General features: G+C 37.2%; 1 protein-coding gene across 1 annotated transcript; it reads left to right on the top strand.

Moving 5' to 3' along the window:
- Positions 1-4042: 4042 nt before the first annotated feature.
- On the top strand, positions 4043-24285 carry LOC129869742 (uncharacterized). The gene is made up of 3 exons (XM_055944371.1): positions 4043-4141; positions 4277-4667; positions 24155-24285. Exons 1-3 carry the CDS (start codon positions 4043-4045, stop codon positions 24283-24285), a joined length of 621 nt encoding a protein of 206 aa, XP_055800346.1.
- Positions 24286-24717: the final 432 nt, after the last annotated feature.

Here is a 24717-nt window from a genome sequence, read left to right as displayed (position 1 = left end):
TCATAGTGTAGGGTTTGAGGTTGAAGATCCTAATCATCCACGTAACTAGTAGGCGTTCTCTATCCGACTGTGTTGTGGTAAGTCCTCATTGATTGGGGACTGGTTTTCAAGTTGATTACTGTTTTCTTTCAAAAGACTTTTGTTTGCGTTGTATATTGAGGGTGAGATAGGGACATGTCTTAGCCCCACCCAAACTGTTATATCCCGTATTTTATACCATTGGATATTTTAAGGCAGCCGTGGTAAAGTTAAGGGAATGACCATCTTCCAAAATTTATTTTAATATACAAGTTGGTTATGAACATTAATAGTGTGGAAATATTGGAAAAGACAAAGGGAAAAAAGGAAAATTCGCAAAGTAGCCTATATATATATATATATATGTTAATGACTTTTATGTCATTTTTATCCATGCACTTCATCTACATTCAAGAAGGATCTAGAGAAAAAAAAAAGAAGAAACCTTAAGCTTGAAGAAAGAGGGCTACAAATTGGGAGAAACAAAGGTAAGTCCTCCGGTTTTGTTTTGTGAATTAATTATCTAGGGTGAACCAATATATTATGAATGTTTTAGTAATGAAAATTTTATGGTTTGGAGAAGTCCAAAACGTTACCAAACGGCCCCGAAGTTTCAGTTGCGCTAAAGGAAATTCTGAGGTGAGTTTCGGCAAGTTTTGGCGAGTTTCGGGTAAGATAAAGTTTCTCTTTCGAACTGGAGGTTATGATGATGTTATGGGGTATATTAAATGTATTAAATAAGGTTGTAATTAGAAAAATTACATAAGGATGCTTGACGATAGAAACAAACTAGATTAAAGTCGTAGTAGCTAAATTAAAGTCGCGTGTTGTGTTGCCGTTGTGGTGCTGCCGGTGCAGCTGGTGGGGTTGTGTTTTTCAGGGCTTTAAAGTGATTTAAAAAGGGTGTGGTTTCTTCTGGTTTCAGACATACGACCCTCCATTTGGTATGGTTAAAGATTTTGTAAAATAAAGATTAAAAACTCTATTTTTGCATCGTAGTTTTGGAGCTAGTTGTTTGGAGCTTGTATTGTGTAAATGTGAAGTGAATTACTTGTAAATATGCTAATGGTTGTTGTTGTTGGTATGGTTGTTGAAATTGTGGCCGAGTTGAAATCTCAGAAATGTTGAAGTTATAGGGAAAATGCTGTCCAATTTTTGGTAGCATCGAAACTAGTAACAAACTAGTCGGGAGTAATGGATAAGGAAATGACTCTTATTAGTACTTGGTTGTAGAGTGGGATATTGGAAAGTGAAAGACTATTAATCTTAGTATTACTTTTATGTTAATAGGTTAAGGAGGTATCAAAGCAAGCTGTATTTAAATTAATCTCGAAAAAGGTATGTGAAGCCCTTTCTTCTCTTGGCATGTCTTTGGCATGAGTAAATAGAGCTACCCTTCTTCCCTCTTGATATGCTCTTGAAGTAAATTATGATGTTATGACGATATATTTATGGTACCGAGTCCCTTGATGGGCCAAGTGTGATATATGTTACTATCTAAGGATCGGGCCGTACGTTCCACGACATATATATATATAATGACTCTATGAGGGAAAGTAGAGGGTATGTAAAGCTTATTATCTTTCTTCTTTTGGCATGGCCCATAGAAAGCCACGGATGGAGAATGCACAAAGTCTACAAAAAACTCTTATTCTTAAGTACGCTAAGATGGATAACATTTTTAATTCGCTAGAACGTATGTCCTTTTGCCTCGATTCATGTAAAAGTGTCCAACCATTCTAAGTTGGTATAATTTAGGTTGTGGTATAAAGCATGATCCTTATCCTTTAAGCTAGAACCCTTCTAATAATTAAACTATGGCTTCTCAAGTTTTTCTATACCTTGGGAAGTAGTAAGTAGGTAAAGTTAATCTTCTTTTTTTTGGTATGGACTTTATGAAACAAATAGACCAAGTATGGGTGATCCCAAGGAAGCCCTATTCTCAAGGCCACTAAGATGGCCATTTTCTTGACTTTCAAAAGATATGTTATTACGCCTTGACACGAGTAGATGACTCCAAAAGTGCTACTTGATGCAAATCATAAGGACACTCCAAAGGTACTTGTTATGGCTATTGTCTTAATATTTGAGTGATAGTTCATTTTGATTATTTCAAGAAGTCTCCAATGATGGTTTAAATTGCATATGGTTACTCACTACTCCACTCATGTATACTGTGGTACATCTTTCACCAAGTCCCGAGCCAGCTATAATATACTTATATGATAAATGGATCAGGCCAAATACTCTTCGGCATTATTATAGGACATATGGATTGGGTCAAACGTTCCTCGGCATTATTATACGATAAATGGATCGGGCCGAATGCTCCTCGGCATTATTATATGATATATGGATCATGTCAAATGTTCCTCGGCATTACTATATGATAAATGGATCGGGCCGCACATTCCTCGACATTATTATATGAGATAGCACTAATATCACATAGATGCTTATGATAACAGAGTGATGTGGTTGTTACAGTGGGTCCCCGAATGGTCCGGGTACCATATGTGATGATAGTATATATGAATTTATTTTATGAGATGTAGGTATAGTGGTTTGTTGAATGTTATACTTGCCCTTGCACCTGTGCCCTCCTTTTGATGTTTTATACTTTACATACTCAGTACATATGTCATACTGACCCCCTTTTTCTGGGGGGCTGCATTTCATGCCCGCAGGTACAGGTGCGCGCTTTAGGGATCCACCAGTTTTGGATTCCACTCACCAAATTTGGAAGAAGCTCCATTGAATCGGAGCCAAGTTTTGGTACTAAACCTTCTATGTGTATATATTTATGTGATTACGGATACGGTGGGGGCTTTGTCCCACCTTATGTTACTATTCTTACTCTTAGAGATTGGTGGACATGTACGTGGGTTATACATACATGTACGTGGGTTGTGTATACATATACGTGGGTTGTATATATATGTGTGAACAGTTGTGCCTATATATTATGATAGCCTCATTGGCTTATATATTGTCTTGCCTGTTGGCACGCTATGACTTAAATAGGAGACAAGTATATTTATAGTTAGCAGAGGTATATATGAGTGTCCAGTTTGGGCACTCATCACGGCCCGCGGGGTTGGATTGTAAAAAAAGTGGTATCAGAGCGGTCCTTCCTTAGAATTTCCACAGACCGTGTCTAGTAGAGTTTTTTTTATCGATGTGTTGTGCACCACAATCTATAAACAGGAGGCTACAGGATGTTTAGGATGTTATCTTTCTTTCTTGTCTTAGATCATGCGATAGAGCTATGTTCTTAGGATGACCTTTTACTAATCTACCCTTATGCTTGCAGTAATGCCTCCGAGGAAAGCAACAACTGCCCAGAAGGGCAAGTCGGCAGCGGGGGAAACTAGTTAGGCCCCGAGAGTTACTAAGGCTCATTCCGAGCCTATGCCGAGGATTATGCCTCAGTCGGCGAGTTCTACTATGCCACCACCTCTAGAGGAGTTTGGGGCAGTAGCCGCAGGTCCTGAAGCCCCAGTATCGGAGCCTCTATCCCCACAGCAAGGGGCGGGGGATAGAGCTATAAGAGATGCAGTGCAGTTGTTGACTGGACTAATTGACAGGACAAGCTCAAAGGCATGTCCTAGATGATGTAAACAGACAAGGCAGCTTGAGGGTCCATGACTTCCTAGCCTGCAATCCCCTGGAATTTCACGGGTCAAGACCTGTAGAGGATCCACAGGAGTTCACTCGGCAAATGCAGTGCACACTGCAAATCATTAGGGCCTTAGAGACTGAGTTGATTGAATTGGCTTCATATCAGCTGTGTGACGTAGCTGCTAACTGGTATGAGTCATGGGAATTATCAAGGGGAAATGGTGCTCCTCTAGACAAATGGGATAAGTTCGTAAAAGCCTTTGTTGGCCATTTTCTGTCTCCAGAAATAAAATGAGTCAGAGTTGATAAATTCTTACAGTTGAAATAGAATAGTAGGAGCATTAGAGACTATAGCCTTGAGTTTGACTCGTTGGCAAGACATACACCCACTATTATGGCCGATATGGCTGATAGGGTGCATCGCTATGTGATGGGGATAAATCGTCACCTGATTGATAGTTGTATGGACATGGCTTCTCAGCAAGGCATGGATATTTCTCGGGTACAGGCGTATGCACAAGGAGTATAGGATTAGCATAGGGGGCATCAATCTGACCGAGATTATGATAGAGACCAGCGAAAGAAAACTAAATTAGCTGGTTATTATGGTGATTTTCGAGGCAGGCAATCTTAACAGTATAGCAGATATCCTCCTCAGCCGGCCCAGAGTGCACCCCCACAGTTTATAGGCAGGAGACTTGATAGCACAGGGTATACGGACGATGAACAAAGCTCTAGGGTCTTGGGATCACAGATGAATAGAGGTAGTTGTTTTACTTACGGCTATCAAGGCCATTTTATGAGAGATTGCCCACTTAAGAGTAACCCGGGTGGTGCAGCTCAACCTACTGGGTCGATGGCTGGTTCTTCTTCTTCTATAGCTATGCGCCATATGGGGCGGGGTATGCAGGTACCAGCAGGCCATGGTAGAGGCCGTGGGGGAGCTTCCAGTGCTAGCGGTCCTTCGAATCGCATCTACACCTTGGCTAGCAGACAGGATCAGGAGGCGTCACCAAATGTGGTTACAGGTATATTATCAGTTTTCTTCCGGAATATATATGTATTGATATTGGGAGCCTTGTGTGGCTGTAATATGATATGGTACATATATATATATATACATATCGGCCCTATGAGGCACTGTTGGTATTTCCTGTGTGCAGGTTTTTGAGATGGTAAGAAATATAGAGGAAACTCTGCCAAAAGTTTCCTAAAAAATGAAAAGAAAATGAGATATGGGGTTGTAGTGTGTCTTGAAAGGTCGTGTCCACCATAATGATAAAATTTGACTAAACTACAAGTATGGATAACCTCGAGTAATGAGTTAATTACTGACTTGACGGCAATAGTAATTGGGAGATCAATGCTGGTATGGTAGAAAGGGACTTAGAAAAGACTAGTGATACTAAAATATGCTTTAGAGAGGACTAGTATATCTTGATAGACGAATATATGAAGGCACCGGCTGAATTGATAAACAGGGAGAAATTGTGATGAGTTATAGCTAAAGGAGTAATGGTGTGATTGAGACAAGAGTACAAGGGAAAGAGAATGGTGACGGATATGAAGTATGAATAAAACAACTCGTGAGATATTAAGAATATTGTGAAGGGTAGCAAGGCTATACTTGACTAAGGGTTAAAACATTGGCAACAAGGTTATTGGCTACTGATAATGTGACATACAAGTAGCACAAGGGAGAGAATAAGAGATCTTTCCTATGGTAGAATATAAGAGAACTTAAGAGTAAGTAAAGGAAGCGAAACAAGTATGAGTTATGGCAATAGAAAGAAATTTCCCCTGTAATCAATATAAGATCTTGAGGAAGGTTTTGGTTCACATTCGAGGACGAACGTTCTAAAGGGAGGGAGGATAATATATCCCGTATTTTATACCATTGGATATTTTAAGGTAGCCATGGTGAAGTTAAGGGAATGACTATCTTCTAAAATTTATTTTAATATACAAGTTGGTTGTGAACATTAATAGTGTGGAAATATTAGGAAAGGCAAAGGGAAAAAAGGAAAATTTGCAAAGTAGCCTATATATATATATATATATATATATATATATATATATATGTTCATGACTTTTAAGTCATCTTTATCCATACACTTCATCTACATTCAAGAAGGATCTAGAGAAAAAAAAGAAGAAGAAACCTTAAGCTAGAAGAAAGAGGGCTACAAATTGGGAGAAAAAAAGATAAGTCCTCCGGTTTCATTCCGTGAATTAATTATATAGGATGAAACACGATGTTATGAAGGTGTTAGTAATGAAATATTTATGGTTTGGAGCAGCCTAAAACGTTACCAAACAGCCCCGAAGTTTCAGCTGCGCTCAAGGAAATTCCAAGGCGAGTTCCGGCAAGTTTTGGCGAGTTTCAGGTAAGGTAAAGTTTCTCTTTCAAACAGGAGGTTATGATGATGTTATGGGGTATATTACATGTATTAAATAAGGTTGGAATTAGAAAAATTACATAAGGATTCTTAACGATAGAAACAAAGTAGATTAAAGTCGTAGTAGCTAAATCAAAGTCGCGTGTTGTGTTGCCGTTGTGGTGATGCGGGTGCAGCTGGTGGGGTTGCGTATTGCAGGGATTTAAAGTGATTTAAAAAGGGTGTGTATTCTTCTGGTTTCAGCCACACGACCCTCCGTTTGGTATGGTTAAAGATTTTGCGAAATAAAGATTAAAAACTCTATTTTTGTATCGTAGTTTGGAGCTAGTTGTTTGGAGCTTGTATTTTGTAAAGTTGAAGTGAATTAATTGTAAATATGCTTCTAGTTGTTGTTGTTGGTATGGTTTTTGACATTATGGCCTAGTTGAAATTTCGGAGATGTTGAAGTTAAAGGGGAAATGCTGCCCGATTTTCGGTAGCATCGGAACTAGTAACAAACTAGTCGGGAGTAATGGATAAGGAAATGACTTCTATTAGTACTTGTTTGTAGAGTGGGATATTGGAAAGTGAATGACTATTAATCTTAGTATTACTTTTATGTCAATAGGTTAAGGAGGTATCAAGGCAAGCCGGATTTCAATTAATCCCGAAAAAGGTATGTGAAGCCCTTTCTTCTCTTGGCATGTCTTTGGCATGAGTAAATAGAGCTACCCTTCTTCCCTATTGATATGCTCTTGAAGTAAGTTATGATGTTATGACGATATGTTTATGGTACCGAGTCCCTTGATGGGTCAAGTATGATATATGTTACTATCTAAGGATCGGGCCGTACGTTCCATGGCACATATGTTTATAATGACTCTATGAGAGAAAGTAGAGGGCATGTAAATCTTATTCTCTTTCTTCTTTTGGCATGGCCCATAGAAAGCCACGGACGGAGAATGCACAAAGTCTACAAAAAGCTCTTATTCTTAAGTACACTAAGATGGCTAATGTTTTTAATTCCCTAGAACGTATTTCCTTTTGCCTCGATTCATGTGAAAGTATCCAACCATCCTAAGTTGATATAATTTAGGTTGTGGTATAAAATATGACCCTTATTCACTCCTTTAAGCTAGAACCCTTCTAATAATTGAACTATGGCTTCTCAAGTTTTTCTATACCTTGGGAAGTAGTAAGTAGGTAAAGTTAATCTTCTTTTTTTTGGTATGAAATTTATAAAACAAATAGACGAAGTATGGGTGATCCCAAGGAAGCCCCATTCTCAAGGCCACTAAGATGGCCATTTTCTTGACTTCTAAAAGATATGTTATTACTCCTTGATACGAGTAGATGACTCCAAAAGTGCTACTTGATGCAAACCATAAGGACACTCCAAAGGTACTTGTTATGGCTATTGTCTTAATTTTTGAGTGATAGTTCATTTTGATTATTTCAACAAGTCTCCAATGATGGTTTAAATTGCATATGGTTACTCACTACTCCACTTGTGTATACTGTGATACATCTTTCACCGAGTCTCGGGCCAGCTATAATATACTTATATGATAAATGGATCAGGCCGAATGCTCTTCGGCATTATTATATGACATATGGATCGGGTCAAATGTTCCTCGGCATTATTATATGATAAATGGATCGGGCCGAATGCTCCTCGGTATTATTATATGACATATGGATCAGGCTGAATGCTCCTCGGTATTATTACATGGCATATGCCCTCCTTTTGATGTTTTATACTTTACATACTCAATACATATGTTGTACTGACCCCCTCTTTCTGGGGGGGCTACATTTCATGCCCACAGGTATAGGCGCGTGCTTTGGGGATCCGCCAGCTTAGGATTCCACTCAACAAATTTGGAAGAAGCTCCATTGAATCGGAGCTGAGTTTTGGTACTAAACCTTCTATTTATATATATTTATGTGATTATGGGTATGGCGGGGGCCCTGTCCCGCCTTATGTTACTGTTCTTACTTTTAGAGGTCAGTGGACATATATGTGGGTTGTGTATATATGTACGTGGGTTGTGTATACATGTACGTGGGTTGTATATGTATGTGTGAAAAGTTGTGCCTATATGTTAGATAGCCTCATCGGCTTATATATTATCTTGCTTGTTGGTATGCTATGAATTAAATAGGAGACACGTATACTCATAGCTAGTAAGGGTATATGCGAGTATCCAGTTTGGGCACCCATCACAGTCCGCAGGGTTGGTTTGTGACATATACTCATGTTTAGAGGCACCTAGTTGGACATATGTTTGAGTCTATATTGTCATAAGACATTTTCAGATTTTTATTCATATTTTAGACTCTCTTATGATGTTTCCGCTTTTATATTTTACCTTATGTATGCTTATGATATGTACAAGAGGCTTGGTTGGAGCCCTTTGGGGTTTTGATCGCCGTATTATGACTAGGCCCTAGGTCGTGTTGTGATAAATATTGTACTAAATAAATTGAATACAACGTCATGCAATATCTGAATATGAACTATAGGAGATAATAATAACTAACATACTCCATCTGTGCTAAATAGAGTCCAACCTATACCTCTTTTGGGAAGGTGCCCTATACCTTGCCAAGGGTATGAACACTAACTAACATGGATCCACTAAGCTGATGTCCAAATATACTAAGTTTCAAAGCCTAGTCTAATGGATGACCCTTTAGATTTATTGTGGCATATAGTTCTAGGACTTAGGGATTGCTATAAAGGTTTCAGTCTAACTAACGAATGAGCCTTCATCCTTGCATCTGCTCAGTGCTGAGTAATACTCTCAGTAGAATTATGATGATAACTGAGCAGCTCAATAATATAGAAATCTTAGACTAAATGATAGAATCTTTATCTTAAACATCTTTAAATATATGGAACTGATAGACTGAGTGTAAAACTATAAATTTATGCTATACTCGGGGATCGAGTGTTCATAACCCACCAACTCCGAATAGTACAACTAATCATGATAATTTCTATTTATTAAGTGGAATATACAATTTAAATAATACAAGTCTAAAGGCATGAATTTTCTATATTTTGAGGGTTAGTGAAATATACCTATGTAAATATACTGAATTATATAGGAAAAGATGTATTCATAGACTATCCATGAGAAGGAACTATAATAGTTCTTACTTTTCATAAGAATTGCTCATCCATGTAGAAGTAAATAACTGAAGAACAGAATTTACTTTAGGACTCAATGGGTGAAAGGATACCCCTCGATGGAATCCCACATACCTAGAAGGGAAAACAATTGTAGAATCTTTGAACTCAAAGCTTGGGGATGACGAAACCTAGTTTACTTCTTGAGAGGACATAGAGTGTAGGTGATTTTGCTATTCTAAGTCTTAGACGTAAGTGAGGAGGTCTAATCGACTAACTCTCCTTTTACCCCAGTTAGTATAGGACAAAACTTTATGGTCTATGCTTAAGAAGACAAGGAAAAGATGAAAATAACCCTCTAATTGTGTTCTGAAATTTTTGAAACCAAGTTCCCACATTCACTCCACGACTCATGGTTTGACAGTACAGATTATTCACCTAGTTCATGACTAGTACTGTCAATCATGGTAACCTTGGTGAATTTGAGGTTCTTCGAGTATTTTCATGAATTATAGTACAAATCGTGGACCAGGTTCATGACTCGGATTCTCAATCATAGGAATTGGGATAATATTGAAAGTTTGTGAATCATTTCTTGACTGATAGTATAAATATGGACCTATTTCATGACTTGTACAGTTAGTCATGGGAATATATTAGGGTTTTTTAGAAGTCTCTAAATAAAATAATGATTAATGGTATGAATCATAGACTTGGTTCATAACTCATACTATTAGTCATGGGAATTGGGCTTACTAAGAGTTATTTCAATGGTTGTGTTCAAAATTCGTGGACCTGTTTCATGAATCATGAACCGACGTTGATGAGTATTCATAGTTTGAAACTCAAGGTGTTATTACTTTATGCTAGAGGTTCCTTGTGATGAAAACCACATCTGATGCACTTCATACACTTGGACATGGACCTTAACCATAAGAACAAGTTGGACATCACTCGGTCCAAGTTGATACGCTTATGATGAATGGTTTAGATATTTATCATAGAATTATCAAGGTATTATAAAATCTCCTCCTTGGAAACATAGTCTATATTGTTTTTCATAAACATGCATGCACACAAAGATATGAGAATTACTGAAGGACACAAAACCAAATAGGATGTTAAGAAGGAAACAGTTACCTCAAGCTTGAACTAAAAATGAAGGAACTTACCAGTACCGTCATACTAACTTTTGAAACTGGCTAACTACCACGGTTGGGGATTGATTTAGACTGGAGTACAGACTCAGCTGAATTTACACATAACATGAGGGAACATGAGAAATAACATAGTATACGCACAATAATGAAACTTAGGAGAATAAGACTATTTAGAAGGATGGGAAATAACATAGTATAGGCATACTCATCAAAATTATGAGAGTAAGACTATATGGAAGAAGGGTGAACTACTAGAAGAGTATATATGATATCTAAACTGAGTGGATGGCTATAAATATTGATTCATTATGAGAGCCACAATTGAAGCATTCATGGATATAACACCTCGCAACTCTATTTTTAGAATATGAATCTTCCATGGTAAGTATATAAGCTTGAACCGAGAGGTGTCCTAATTGTACTTATGAGTTAAGGTTTATTCCTATGTGCAGGAAGTGTATTGAAAGAGGTTTAGAGTCATAAGAGACCTCTAGTACTTAGTTGAGTTCAGAACCTTCCTACTGGCTAAGTTTTTTGCATTAGTTCATGCAAGGGTCAACTTTAAATTATAAGACCCCAAAAGTTGGACAGTTAAATGAAAGAAAACGTTACAAAAAAAGTGATATGGTGCAGGTTTCCATGAGCCAACCTACGTTTTATACCCCGAGAAGGTACCCTAGATGTGGTAATAACTAAGAGACCATTACTGGCCTCGAGCTAATTGCATGGTTTGATCTCTCATTCAATCACTCAGCGCAAGACTCAACTTAAGAATAATAGAACTCAAGTGGGAAACTCAACATCATCCATAATAGATAAATACTAAATTTAAAATACTCGTAGTGAAATATAACTCAACGTCATAATTCAATAATGAAATTGTAATTTAAAAACAGACTCTGAAAGAACCATTCTAACTCAACTATGACTCTATCTTTGAAGCCTCTAACTCAATATTAGAAGGTGCCGAGACAAGTCCAAGTCTAACTCAAATGGCTATCATTCATCAAAAGAATGATGAATAAATGAAATAAAATGAAACTATCCAAATGAAAGGAGGTCTTACCAACAACTAAAAAAAATCTGGTCTTCAATGATGCGCCTATTGAGGACCCCTATCACATGTATCTGCATCATCAAATGATATAGGCCAAATGGCATCAGTATGTAAAATAAATGAAGGAATGAATAACTCAAAGTATACTCAATGACAAGAACAAAGCTCAACTTAACCAAATAAAGTATGCAGGTTTTAAAAGTAAAACAATCCCTCAACAATCATATTTAAAGGTATGCAACTCAGTGAAATAATATATACATACTCATTAGGAAGTTTCTCAAACCAAAAACCATCACCTATGAGAAAGTGATGATATAATGCTTTGCATTGTCATTTTCACAACTGTCTAATACCTTATCAGGGTAAGGGAGGGTCAACCTCAATAGATCCAATAAAAAAGTCCTCTTTCAGGACAAGAGAGGCTTAGCGTCTATCCTACGCTGGCTACATAGTTTATGGAGATTTAGTTACTAAAACTCTTACCCAAATTGGTGCTTAATACTATTCCCCAAAGAAATTCATTATGCTCCTATCTATCAGGTATCACATTTTAATCATCTCATCTCAAGTCTCAATAGACCTTTCAAAACTCAATATCATATCAAACCATCATGCTCTTTTATTTAAAATATACTTGTTATAAAATAATTCACATCTCATCAAAACTCTTTCTCAAATTATTTAACTCAATACTCAAACTCATTTAAACTCAATGCTCATGCTTTTTCAAAACTCAATAGAATATGCATAGACTCAATTTAAATTCATACTTCGTTTAATGCATGAAAACCATTCTCATCAACTCAAAATAAATGCATATTAATTTAATGATCATCAACTTAACTAGGGTTCATGTGAATGAAATCATGAACAAAAATTCAAGAACTCAAATCATGGAAATCATCATAATATACTCATATAAATAAAGAACTCAATAAGGAATTACTGAAAGACTCAGAAGTTGGAAAGAGGGAAAATGAAGTTTAATAAGGGAATCCATGGAAATTAGATCTTTGGGCATCAAGTGGACTTCACAGAGCCCTTCATGGATCATGAAAGAGACCATAGGCGTGAAGAGGCAGCGTGGTCCAGCCCTAGTGCATTTGGAACTTGGATGAGGAACACGAGGGGGACCAAGACCCATGGTGGGAACCACGAGCATGGTGGCCTCCTTGGAAGTCACCCATCCAACCAAAGTCCAGCCCTTCTCACCACAACCACAAGCACGGGCTGTAGTGGGCTTCACGGACCATGGTGGCCCTTCCATGCAAAAGTCTATTTCAGTTAAGTTAAGGGGTGTTTGGGTCTTTATCCTATTAAGTCATTAATGAATGTGGACGGATTTTGGGGATTTATTCTATTCTATTAACTACCCTAAGCCCTCTTAACTCTCTCATTCTCACTCTAACACCTAAATCTCAAAATCTTCTCTATAAAGTTCTCTCTCAAAGGTATTCTTCTTCCTCAAGCTAATTACCAAGAGAAATATAGCTCAAGGCTAAAATTCATTGCAATTTAAGGCTTCCAAGGTCGAAGGTATGTGGGAATTCATCCATCAGTCCTTCTACCCATAGAGTCACAAGGTTCTTTCCAAAATCTCTTTATAAATTATTTTTCTAAAACCCCTAGTTTCATGAATTTGCATTGGTTCTTCTTAGTTATGATTTATCTTATTATTATTGATCAAATTATGCATAATTCACAAACAATTTCAAGATTCCAAGTTGAATTTTAATGACCCATGCTATATGATGTTTTCAAGTATGTTTTCAATGAATTATGATCATGAATTTCAAGTGATTTCAATGAAAGTTTCATTAATTATACCAAGGTGTATGAATGATTCAAGAAAGGTTATGAATGATGTTTCAAGCAAGTAATTATAGTGTGAAAGGTAATTCTCATGCAATCATGTTAAAGAGATGAAATGACCTTCTCACCAACTCATGGATTCTTATGAATCTATCATGTTAATGAGCTATTCTTATGATTAATTTATGATGAGGATTGATATCTTTTATTATATTTTCTAATGATGATTAATGTCCATGATTTATGAATTTTTGTTAGGATAATGACTAAGCATCGCGAGGACTTTAAGGTGAGGTTTGGTCCAGTAGCTAAAGTATCTATCCAAGGGAATCCTAGTAGTAACCTTTAGTCCCTAACTACGTTGCCCACATAGGGTTTATGATGCCAATATGGCCTAGCTAGTGGATCCACATATAGCTTATGAGTATTATGTTCTCACAGAGTCTACCATGGCAAAGTAGCCTCTCCCTTCTCAGTGTGGGAGTTACATCAGATTCCATATTATAGCTCGCATGCTATTATATGTTTTTGATGTATTGACCACTTGATTATGATGTTTTAAGATTTTCAATATTTTAAGACATTGATCATGCATGTTATGTTGATATTGATTATGTCCTATATTCATTGTTCATGAATATTTCTCACATACTTAGTGCATTCCATATAGTAACACATACTTTTTCCTACATTATATCATAATGTAGGGTCGGACGATCATCGCGCACCTCCCACTTGTGGCTAGAGTTGACTTTACTTTCTTATAGTTGGTGAGTCCTCATGCTTCAAGGACAAGACTTTTATATTTTCATTGTTCTTATGACTTTTCATCATTTATATTGGGCGATCTAGGAGATTTTCTTATGCCTCTATCTAAATTAGTAGAGGCATGTTGGATATCATGGAGTCTATAGTGTATTTTCATTTTGAGTTTGAGACTTGTTCTCTTTTATTGAGACTTTTCATGTTGAGACCTTATTTCTGCATCTATGTCTTAGCGTTATTGCTTTAACTATCGTATGAATGCTCATGTATGATATGTTAAGAGGCTTGGTTGTGATCCTTCGGGATTCTAATTTCCATGTCACCGCTAGGTCCTAGCTTGGGTTGTGACAATTACAAAAATAACTCAAGAACTCAATTAAACGGGATTAAAAATCAAACTCAAACTAAATCTTCACTGAATGAAGATGTGGGGAATGAGGAAAAACTCATTCCAACATTGTGATTATCCTTACATACTTGGAACGAAGATTATCTCGCCAAAATTCAAAAACTTCGATTGAAAATCTTGAACCCTAGCTATTCTTCTTCTCTCTAATCTCTTCTCTCAAAAGTTCTAAGTGATAATGAGAGGGAAGAACCTATTGGGTGTGATAAGGGACTCATTTTTGGTCATTAAACATACTTGGTTTGGAAAAAGGTGAAAAAAGACCAAACTAACCCTCATTAAAATTCAGGATGGTCTCTTAGACGGAAGGTCACCACGCCCGTGAAGCTCACTGTCACGAACCAATTTTTCAAGTCATAATGGGACCTACTATCACTCACTAATAGGTAAGCCTAACCCCACAGTCTGAAACCTAGAAAATGGACCATCACAAGTGGAAGGAAAGAAGGGAATAATATTAATAATAATAAGAAAAGAAAAATAATAATAATATAACAAGATAAACCCGAAGACCTGGTATCAGTCGTTAGTGGAGCTACTAAACTAAACAAGGAAGAACAAGGTTAATACATATACCATAATAGTAATAGTAATATAGACTGTCATCCAAGTAAAACATAGAAGGAAATAGGCAACCCTAAACACCAAGAGCTCACCCAAGTCTCCAAAATCCAAGAGTTGCTCCGCACGATGTCCAAATCAGCAGTGAAAACCCACACTATGATCTGTAGGGTGCAAAAGTGTATTATGAGTACCAATAAGTGGCACTCAATAGGCATCGACTGACTAAGCTCCAAAGATAAAGCAAGTATAAAGAACATGTAAGAAAGAAGTATATATCACAAGTAACTAACAAGAATAATATAAAAACCTACAATGAGGAACATTAGATATAAGAAAGAGAGAGAAAATAGGAAACAAGCAAGGATGTAACTGGTGTCGACAGCCCAAGACCTAAACACGATGACACACTACGAAAGGAGGAACAACTAAGTGACACCTTACTAACAAAAGTAAACATAGATATCACATAAAGTCCCAACAGACCGTATCAACTAAATCCCTGTACAAAAGTTAGATAAATAAGAACAAGGGCACTAACTACCTTCAAACAAGAGACCACCCTTTCTACCGCCACAAGTTCGCAAAAAGTAAGAAAATACTTCCCGAGCCCTTGTATGCCCAGGAAGTTCACTCACAAATAGGTAAAACCGCATGGCATCCCATACTACTGACATGTACAAACACCTATGCTAGTGATACGCAATATATATATGAATAAGAGTCATGCAATAAATTTAGTAGTACCATCAGTGCCAAATGCCTCATACCAAGATATATACACCTACATCCAGTCTCGGCCAGGATGTAGGACCCATGCGCCTCTCTAAGATCGCCAAGGGGGGCTCAGGAATATCCCTATATACCTGCCTAGTCCTGATCTAGGTCTTATATCAATATAGATATCAATATGTAAATCCGATCATCAAAGTCTGCTCTATTGCGATGACCGAAGATAAAATGTCAAATCTATGTAGAAAGGGTCAAAAATCTATACGATCGGGCTAGTATTATAAACCAAGCGCATCTTTGATGGCTTGAATGAATATAATAAAATGAGTGCATCCTCAATGCCTCGAATCAATATTATAAAATGAGCACATCCTCGATGCCTCAAGTTCACTAAAAATAATAGTTATAAAGGTAGTACGACCCCCCCATTCAAAAATCAATATAAAATAGTTTGGGTTACAACCCAGCTTTCTCAAATCAGTGCCAAGAACTAATACATGCACCAGGGTCGACTATATCCATGAGAAAATAATGATCCAATAAAATGCATGCCATCACCACCACCCAAACAACATGCACTATCATATATAATAATTATCCTACAAGCACCTTACCCTCTAGATTATGAAAACTAGGATAAAAAGGTGACCGACCTCCAATCAAGGCCTAAAGCACAACTTTACTCCTTTAACTGAATCACAACGCTCAAAAGGGAACTCAACCCTAACTGGGTAACAAGGAGGAGGAAATGAGGAAACATGTGCTTATCTAGTCAATCAATACCTCAATATCCAATTAGGAATACAACCTCAAGATTTCGAACACAACTAGCCCCACCAAACGACAAAAGAAACCATAGGGGATTCTAGCTCTAAATCCAGAAATGGGATCCAACAGTAATTCACAAACCTAAACGGGTGGAAATCTCTAATCCAAGACTTCAAAATAGGTGCTACAATAGAGAAGGACACTAAGTCTAAGAGACATCAGCCAACAATGGCTGCATCAACTAAGTTTCATCCCAAAATCAATCCTAAGGCGCAAATCCGCCAACCACCATAAACATCAATCAGTCTGCCTAAAATAGGCTAATCATTGCCAAACTAAGGCATAATCAATAGCTCTACCCACTGGACTAGAAGTCTCATAAAATAACCTAGCCTAAAAAAAACAAGAAACTGGGAATTGAGCCTAACCATCACATACAATCGACTACTTAAACTAAAGAACACCATACGAAGCTCAATCAAAAGAAATGAGATCGTAGCGTACCTCAAAGCCAAATATACGTGCTCTAAGTCCACTTCCTGGTATATTTTCCCTCCAAAAATGACTCCAAATACCTCCACACTATTAAAATATTGATCACTTTCTCAATACGAACGTTTTGATACTAAATTTGCATTTTTTGGAGACAGACCCAAAATTGAGTCTAAAATGGGATCGTGGTACCAGCGATGGAAATCCTAAAAATGATCATGTGAAAAGGTTCTAAGCACATTATTGATCTGGTACCCCAAAATGGGGCACAAATCGATGCTCAAAACAAGAGAAATCAGCCCAACAATTAAAATCACTATTAATGCTTAAAGTTAAGCTAGGACAGCCCCTTTGGGGAGGAATGTACCTCAAACGAAGATTCTAATTAAAATTCAGAGCTTACCAATGGATTTCCCATGAAATTCTCTTGAATATAGCCTCTTGAATCACCAAATTTGGACTTGAAATGCTCAAGATATCGTGGTTTAAAGTTGAGAGAAAAGTTGATAATCGGATCTTTAAGTTGCTCTGATAACCCTCAGCGAATGCGGAGAACAACACCATTTAACCCTCTGCGAATGTAGAGCTTCATGCCCACGAACGCGGAGAAAAAATACTGCACTAGAAAACCAGAAAAAGGGCCAAGTGTCCCAAATCTTCGAACAAGCCTTCGAAAATTATTTGGAATCCAAACAACGCAAAACAAAAGTGCAAACCACCTGGAAATGACATTCCAGACTCAACAGCGCACTCAAAAATTTCATCTAAGGTCATTACTACTGAATGTGGGTCCCACTCCCATTGCCATTTTAAGTCAAGTTACATAATGGGCCTTAAGATTAGACTAAAAGCCTCAGAAAGTGCATGGAAGGTCATTCTAGACCAAACTCAACATTCTGGAGCTAACCATGCTGACAGAATTTCAATCCCAATGTGTTTACCAAGAATGTTGACCAAAGTCAACCTTAAGCTAAATTTTGTAGGCTAAGATGCCTAATGGCTCAAACTCCCACCGAAAGGATCGGGACTCGAGTCGAGCATGCTTCTAGCCTTAATTAACCATTCTAGAGCTGACCGCACTAACAAAATTTCAATCCGAGTGTGTTTACCAAGAATGTTGACCAAAGTCAACCTTAGGCTAAATTTCAAATTCTAAAGCGCCAAATGGCCCCAAACTCGTACCAATTGCCTCAATACTCATGCCGACCATGCTTCTAGGCTAATTTGATCATTTCGGAGCTGATAAGATGATCAGAATTCCATTCTAAGGTTGTTTTCTTGGATTTTTGACCAAATTCAACCGTTCAAACTCTAAAAGCTCCAAAATAGGAAAACGGACATAAAACCCAAATAAATGACCAAAAAAACAAACGGTGAGTGCCAGCAAGTCATAAATGACTTGGGGTCATTATAGGAAATCTCTAAATATTGAAAAGATCAGAAAAGACAAAAATGACCTAGAGGGTCATTACAACATCCACTACTAAAAGGACTTTCGTCCTAGAAAGTCAAAGGATAGAAAAGAATGCAAGGGCATGAAAAGATTAGAAAGATAGGCCTGTAATCTCTATCAAACCTATAGGTACCTTCTCAGGTCGGGCAACGCCAACCCAGAACTCAAGCTAAGAGAAAACTCCCAAATTCACTCTTCTTCCTCATAACTCAATCCAACTTCCAATTCTCTTCTTTTGATACTGACTTCTACCCCATAAGAACAAACACAAATGAGTCAACAGACTATCTTGAGATAAACATAAATCACACAGACACCTCAAAATTAGGCGACCAATATACAAGAGAAGATGTTGAATAACTCCCAAGTTAAATACTTTGCTTTCTACTCCAAACTCAAGAATCTTTAGCCATCATAGGTACCCTACCCATCCTAAACCATAGTAACAGCTCCCAGAACCATCTAAGAACTCTCCAAATAACCACGAAGAATAGCAAGCACCACCTGAGCATTAAAGTAAGCACTTAGCCTAGGGCACAAGCCCAAAGTTCTACCCAATAGCTCCCTAAACCAATAACATGAGTTTAAAATCTATCTTTCAAAATTATAAAGGCTATTCCAAGGGACAATCAAATCCATAAGAGGAAAACCTGACTTAAAACCAACTCCAATATCACTTTGCTGCTAACAAAACTTCTAGAAAGTTGAACCAATAGGAGATTCTAACCCAAAAGAAATCGAAACTATTGCCATGAGTCCATGTATCACTCTATGAGTGCAAATCTGAGTAAACCATAATTATCTAACTAAAACTGAGCTGGTAGGTAGCGAACAAGTATATAAACCATTTTCAAGAGTGACTACAAATAAAACTGAACCACCGTAAAAAACACTGCCAGCTAACCATAATGAGATACACCAACCTCACACCTTGAATAAGAAATCAGGAGATGATTCCATGAATTACTTTGACTCCATCTCGAGGGAGACTTCTAAGAGAAATTACATTTGCCCATGGGAGACAAAGTCTGAATTAGGCAAAGTACACCACAATAGAAGACCCAAATAAATAATCTGACTCTTTGAACCATCGACACACGCGCTATAGTTTACCTGTAGAACCAAGGTGCAACACAAAATAAATGAGATTGAAAATAGTCCTAGTTGTAAGGTAAAACAAGACTGTGACTGAAAGTTCTGAGAGATATTGACTAACCACCTAAAAGTCTATAAGTCATAAGGGCACATCAAGGTAATTCTAATAAACCATGACTCATCAATATGAATGCTCTCTCTCTATAATCACCTCTTTCCCGCTAATTATTGGTCGGTCACAAGAATAAGAAGACCACCATTTCCATAGATCCAACATAACCTTCTTTACATGACACTTTGAGCTAAAACATCCCCATACTTAGAATAGGAAAGCCAATTCTATTTCTAGTTTTCCCAACTCAAACATAGATATCTGACACCACATCACACAACTAGCTAAACCAATAACTTTGCCATCAAACTTACCATGAAGTGTCAGGACCCAAGCCTAGGTCCTAGACATGACACGGTGAATAAGAAACCCGGAGGTACCTCACCCAAGCCTCTTAGCATTCATTTAGCCTTTTATCAGTGATGACAATAAATATCAAGCGAAAGAAAAGGGGGAAAGCAGGACTAAGGGAGAACATCATAAAATAAGATTCATCATCAACCTTAGATCATCATACATTTATGTCTAAGCATACCTCTACTAATAGACTTGGTGGGGGCTAAGACATGTCCCTAGATCACTCTCAAATAAACTAACAATGAAGTACCAAAATAGGTGTCTTAATGACTCAACATAACATATGGTAGAAAGGGGAGGAGTATTGTCCCAGAAATAATAGGAACTCACCAAAAGTGTCCTTCAAATGATCCACCAACTAACCACATGGAGGAGGAGGAACACCGGTCCCTACATGGTGATATCATATAGGCAAAAGAGTATGTCTTAGTACTTTGAATGTACTAAGTATGTGAGATATGCATGAACAAGTAAAAGAACATAATCAATATTCCATAAGATGCATGACCAATCATAATGAGCATGAGTATAGCTTAAAAGCAATCTTTAAACATAAGAAATGCTTGGTCAATGCATATCATAAAACTTCAAAGTAACATTTACTTCATGTCATATAACTTGTGAGATAGGAACTTTAACCTTATAAGAGATCATAGATATATGAAAGATATTAGTAGTCATAGTAAGAAATACCTTAAACATCCAGATATGGACCTTGTAACTTAGTGAGAATGACCGTTAACCGACATAAACCATGTGAGCTATAACATGGAGTCCCAATGTTTACCCATACATCGGAGGAAAGGAAGAGACTACTTCCTAAGGTAGACTCCTATATGCCTAAGTGTATCCACTATGCTACATGAAGGATCGAGCCTCAACTATGGCCGACCCTTTAAGGAATCATGCATCTTCTATGGGTGATCCTCTAAGGAATCAAGCCTCTTCTACGGGTGATCCTTTATCCTATGGTGGCACGTAGTTATGGGATAATGGGATCTTTCTACAGGTCTTTTGCCTTTTCTATGGGAGACAATGCCTATCCCAAGGTCCACTCGGTACTAGGTAAACTCTAAATGGAATAGACAAACCATAAAACATAAACTCAATCATCATGTGGGAGGGGCCATATCTACTACCCATCCACTCTTCATAAGAATATAATCATAGAATAGCTCCTTAAGTTTATCTTATTTAATGTGAGTGTAGACCATTCATCATCACATATCTTTATTCGTAAAACAACTTTAGGGCCTTAAATCACCCTATCATCAACTTGCTTGAACATTATAGAATCATTATTCATAAAACTTCTTTGCAAAAAGCACCTTTAAAGTCATTTGTAGACCTTTCCAAATATTCATAAAGATTTCGTTGAATATAACTTGGAACTCAAGATCATAGCGTATACTTGCAACTTAGGGTAAAACATGTATACATGATAGATGGACTTATCATACCATAATAACTTCTTTGATCTTAAATTTGATCATCATTCTAACTTTCATCATAAAAATTATAATCTCAACTTTAAATCATGAAAACTTTACTTTAAGATCATTGAACTCATAATCAATTCATGAAAATCATCTTCGACTTCATAATCTAAACTTGGAAATAGCTTCATGCATGAGCATTCATAATTTGACTTAAAATCATGTAATTTATATGCAAACATGCATATAATGATCATTGATAACATCTAAAAATGGAATCAAATTAGTCCAATTCAATTCATCAAAACTAGGGTTCATAATCAATTGAAATTGAAAGAAACTTTGAGAAACCCTTGAGAATTCATGGGTGAAAGAAACCCATGAATCAATCCCTACATACCTTAATTGAATACACTAAGAAATTGAAGAGAAACTTTGTTGAGCTTGAGACCCTAGCTTGAGTATGGGAGAAGACTTGTGAGAGGAGTCCTTGGGAGAGAAGACTTATGATTTTTGAGAGTTAATAAAAGAATGAGAGTTTAGGAATACTTAGGGTAGTCAATATCTAAGAATCTAGTCCCAAAAGCATCTAAATACATTGAGGAATGTATAGGGAAAAGACCAAACAACCCCTCATAAAAATCTATTTGAAGGACCCTATGAAGCAGCCATATAGGTCGTCAAAAACATTACGAGTTGTAGACCCCTTTTGTCTTGTCAAACCTTGAAAAAAGGCTAAAAATGAGCCTCTGATCTTTGTTTATGACCAATGTTTACGTGTTATAAGTATTTCTATGGGTCATCACTTGTTTCCATGGGTCGTAACTCAAGGTCGTAATATTTCCTACAGGTCGTAACTTGACTATCTTTAGTAAAACTATCATACCATTTTTGTCCAAACTCCAACTGAGACAAAATTGGTGGAGCTGGAAAGAGGATTTGGAAACCTTTAAGTTTATACATAATGTGCCACATAATTCCTTATATTCTAGGAGATATGATCGTTTGAAGTTGACTCAAGTAAAATCTTTTATCAAAACTCAATCGGTAAGGAAGCTTTCAACTCGACTTTGTGCTAGAAGATTCTTGTGACCTTAAAACGTCTCCAAATATATTCCCACACTAATAATTGGTCTTAACATCTATGCAAAATTAATAATCATCCCTTTATGATACTACAGATGTCTTCTACAACCCGTAGAAGTCCCTGTGACTCGTAGGCCAAGCCATAAACTCTGGGACAGTCCCTTTTCTTGGAATTTTCTTTCTTTTTGACTTTTTTGGGTTCTTACATGAAGAGACAACCCAGCCAATCTGAAGGGAAAATCTTAACTTCACCACCTTAAGAACTAAGAATGGGAAATTAAACAAAGAAAGAATCGACGAATAAGATCTACAGTAGACCATAAGGGCCACAACTAGTGACACACCCTTCTCTCAACAGAACCTCACACCGGCTAAGCACTCTAGGGGGCAAGCTAGAAAGGGAAAAGGACCAACCCAAGGAAACTCTAGAATGGCTAAACAGAAATCTACCAGGGCAATCAACTAAGTTTAACATGTACAAGTTATAACTCTACCACTACTGCAACATAACAGTAAAACCAATATGATCCACTACTAAAAGAAATCACCTAGGGGAGGTAAACACATACATATAGTTTCAAATAAAGCTGTCATAGCAACAATAGGAAAGTAATCAAGCTACGTAAGTATGCCTATATAACTCTATGTAAAGTAACTACCAGATTCACAAGATGGATCTAACATGTCAAGTAATCACCAATAGGTATGAAGACCCCACCACCCAAACACTACACGTAAGAAAGGTCTTTTTTTTAAATATACCTTATCCAAGGATTTCACCCCTCGTAGCAGTCAAGGGTTGAGCCAACCACCCCCAAGCCTTAACATATTATGATAACACAAAAGTACAAGGAGGGGAAAATAAACCTTACCTCCAAAACTATGGTGGTTCATAATTCAAATAACCTACTAAAGTTGTTTGACTTATCCCGAATTACAAAATGGAGCCAACTTAGACTATATAGCCAAGAGAGGAATCCTCTTAATACAATAGTTCTAAGAATGTGTAAATGAGGGAGACTCTCCCCTCACATAAATATAAGGAAGAATCTATACAATTATAGATAAGGAAAACTACAATAGATAAAGAAACAATCCCTACAAGAAGATCACAGTTCTGTAGTTGGTTGATGTAGTTGAGGATGTTATTGACGAGCACACCATGCAAGCTCAAAGATATGATCTACTCCCATGAAGTTATTACAAGTTTTTGCTACAAAATGCTCCTAGGTGGCTTAGTGTATCACCAACATATTCCTTCTAAAAGCCTTCTTAAAAGCTGCAGCTCTGCAGTGTATTTGTACAAGAGTAGAAAATAGAATACAATGGCTCCTAGGTAACTATGCACCTATGAGAGGACTCTTCTCACTACAAAGTATCTAAGAAAGTAATAAACAAGGGAAACTCTCCCCTTTACACTATAATCCTAACTAAGTATTCTTCAAAAAAGTTATAACTACAATTAGAGACAACTAGTGTGAAGACTACCTAGTCATCAAAATAGAAAATTAGAAAGGAGAGCTCACGGTGGTTTCTTGATCCTCTTTAATGTTCTTTTTCTGAAATTAGCCATTCCAACTTTGTCTAGTTCAAGATAAGATCTTGCTTATTTAACAAGCTCTTGCTTAGTGAAGTAAATTTCAGGATTGGGGCATTTTTGACTGTGTTTGGACAAGGTATCAGCTTCATAGTTTGCTTCTCTATAGGTGTGATTGCACTTGAAGTTCTGGAAATGTTGAGTGATAGTCTGCAACCTGTGCAGGTGCTCCTTAACAGACCAAGGGGGCTTGGCTTGCTGTTTGATCCATCTGATAAGTATTTCAAAGTCAACTTCTAAGATTACATTGGTGTATCCCAATTGAAGACACCAAGACAAGCCAAAGATGGAAGCAATTATCTCTAATTGGTTATTTGTTCCTTCTCAAAAAGGAACTGAATATGCAAAGATAAGGTCACCTTGGGAGTTTCTGAGAAGTCCTCCCCTACCAATTGTTCTAGGATTATGGAGTGAACTACCACAAGTGTTCAACTTCACCATGTATGCTAATGGTTTCCTCCAATAGATAGTGTTAACCTTGATTTGATGAGTGTATTTGTTCATAAGGAAGATCATTTCCTTCTGGCTGATTGGCCAACTGATATATGGGTATGTAGTACTCAGTAAGTTGGATGTATCTTTTGACACTAAATACATTACTCTTACAATATTAGATTGTTTCCCACCATATTTGACAGAACATCTATTCTTCCATAGATTCCAACATATGAA

Source organism: Solanum dulcamara, chromosome 10, assembly GCF_947179165.1.
Source record: "Solanum dulcamara chromosome 10, daSolDulc1.2, whole genome shotgun sequence".
NCBI classification, from domain to species: Eukaryota; Viridiplantae; Streptophyta; class Magnoliopsida; order Solanales; family Solanaceae; genus Solanum; species Solanum dulcamara.
Note: the sequence above shows the minus strand (reverse complement) of the source record. Positions and strands in the feature narration are given on the sequence as shown.

Bases quoted from the DNA above. Each gene is read 5' to 3' on its own strand.
- LOC129869742 (XM_055944371.1), top strand. From the start codon at position 4,043: ATGGCTGATAGGGTGCATCGCTATGTGATGGGGATAAATCGTCACCTG. The intron at 4,142-4,276 runs GTACAGGCGTAT...CAATCTTAACAG, and splicing joins AAGGCATGGATATTTCTCGG to TATAGCAGATATCCTCCTCA. The intron at 4,668-24,154 runs GTATATTATCAG...GCTTCTCTATAG, and splicing joins GTCACCAAATGTGGTTACAG to GTGTGATTGCACTTGAAGTT.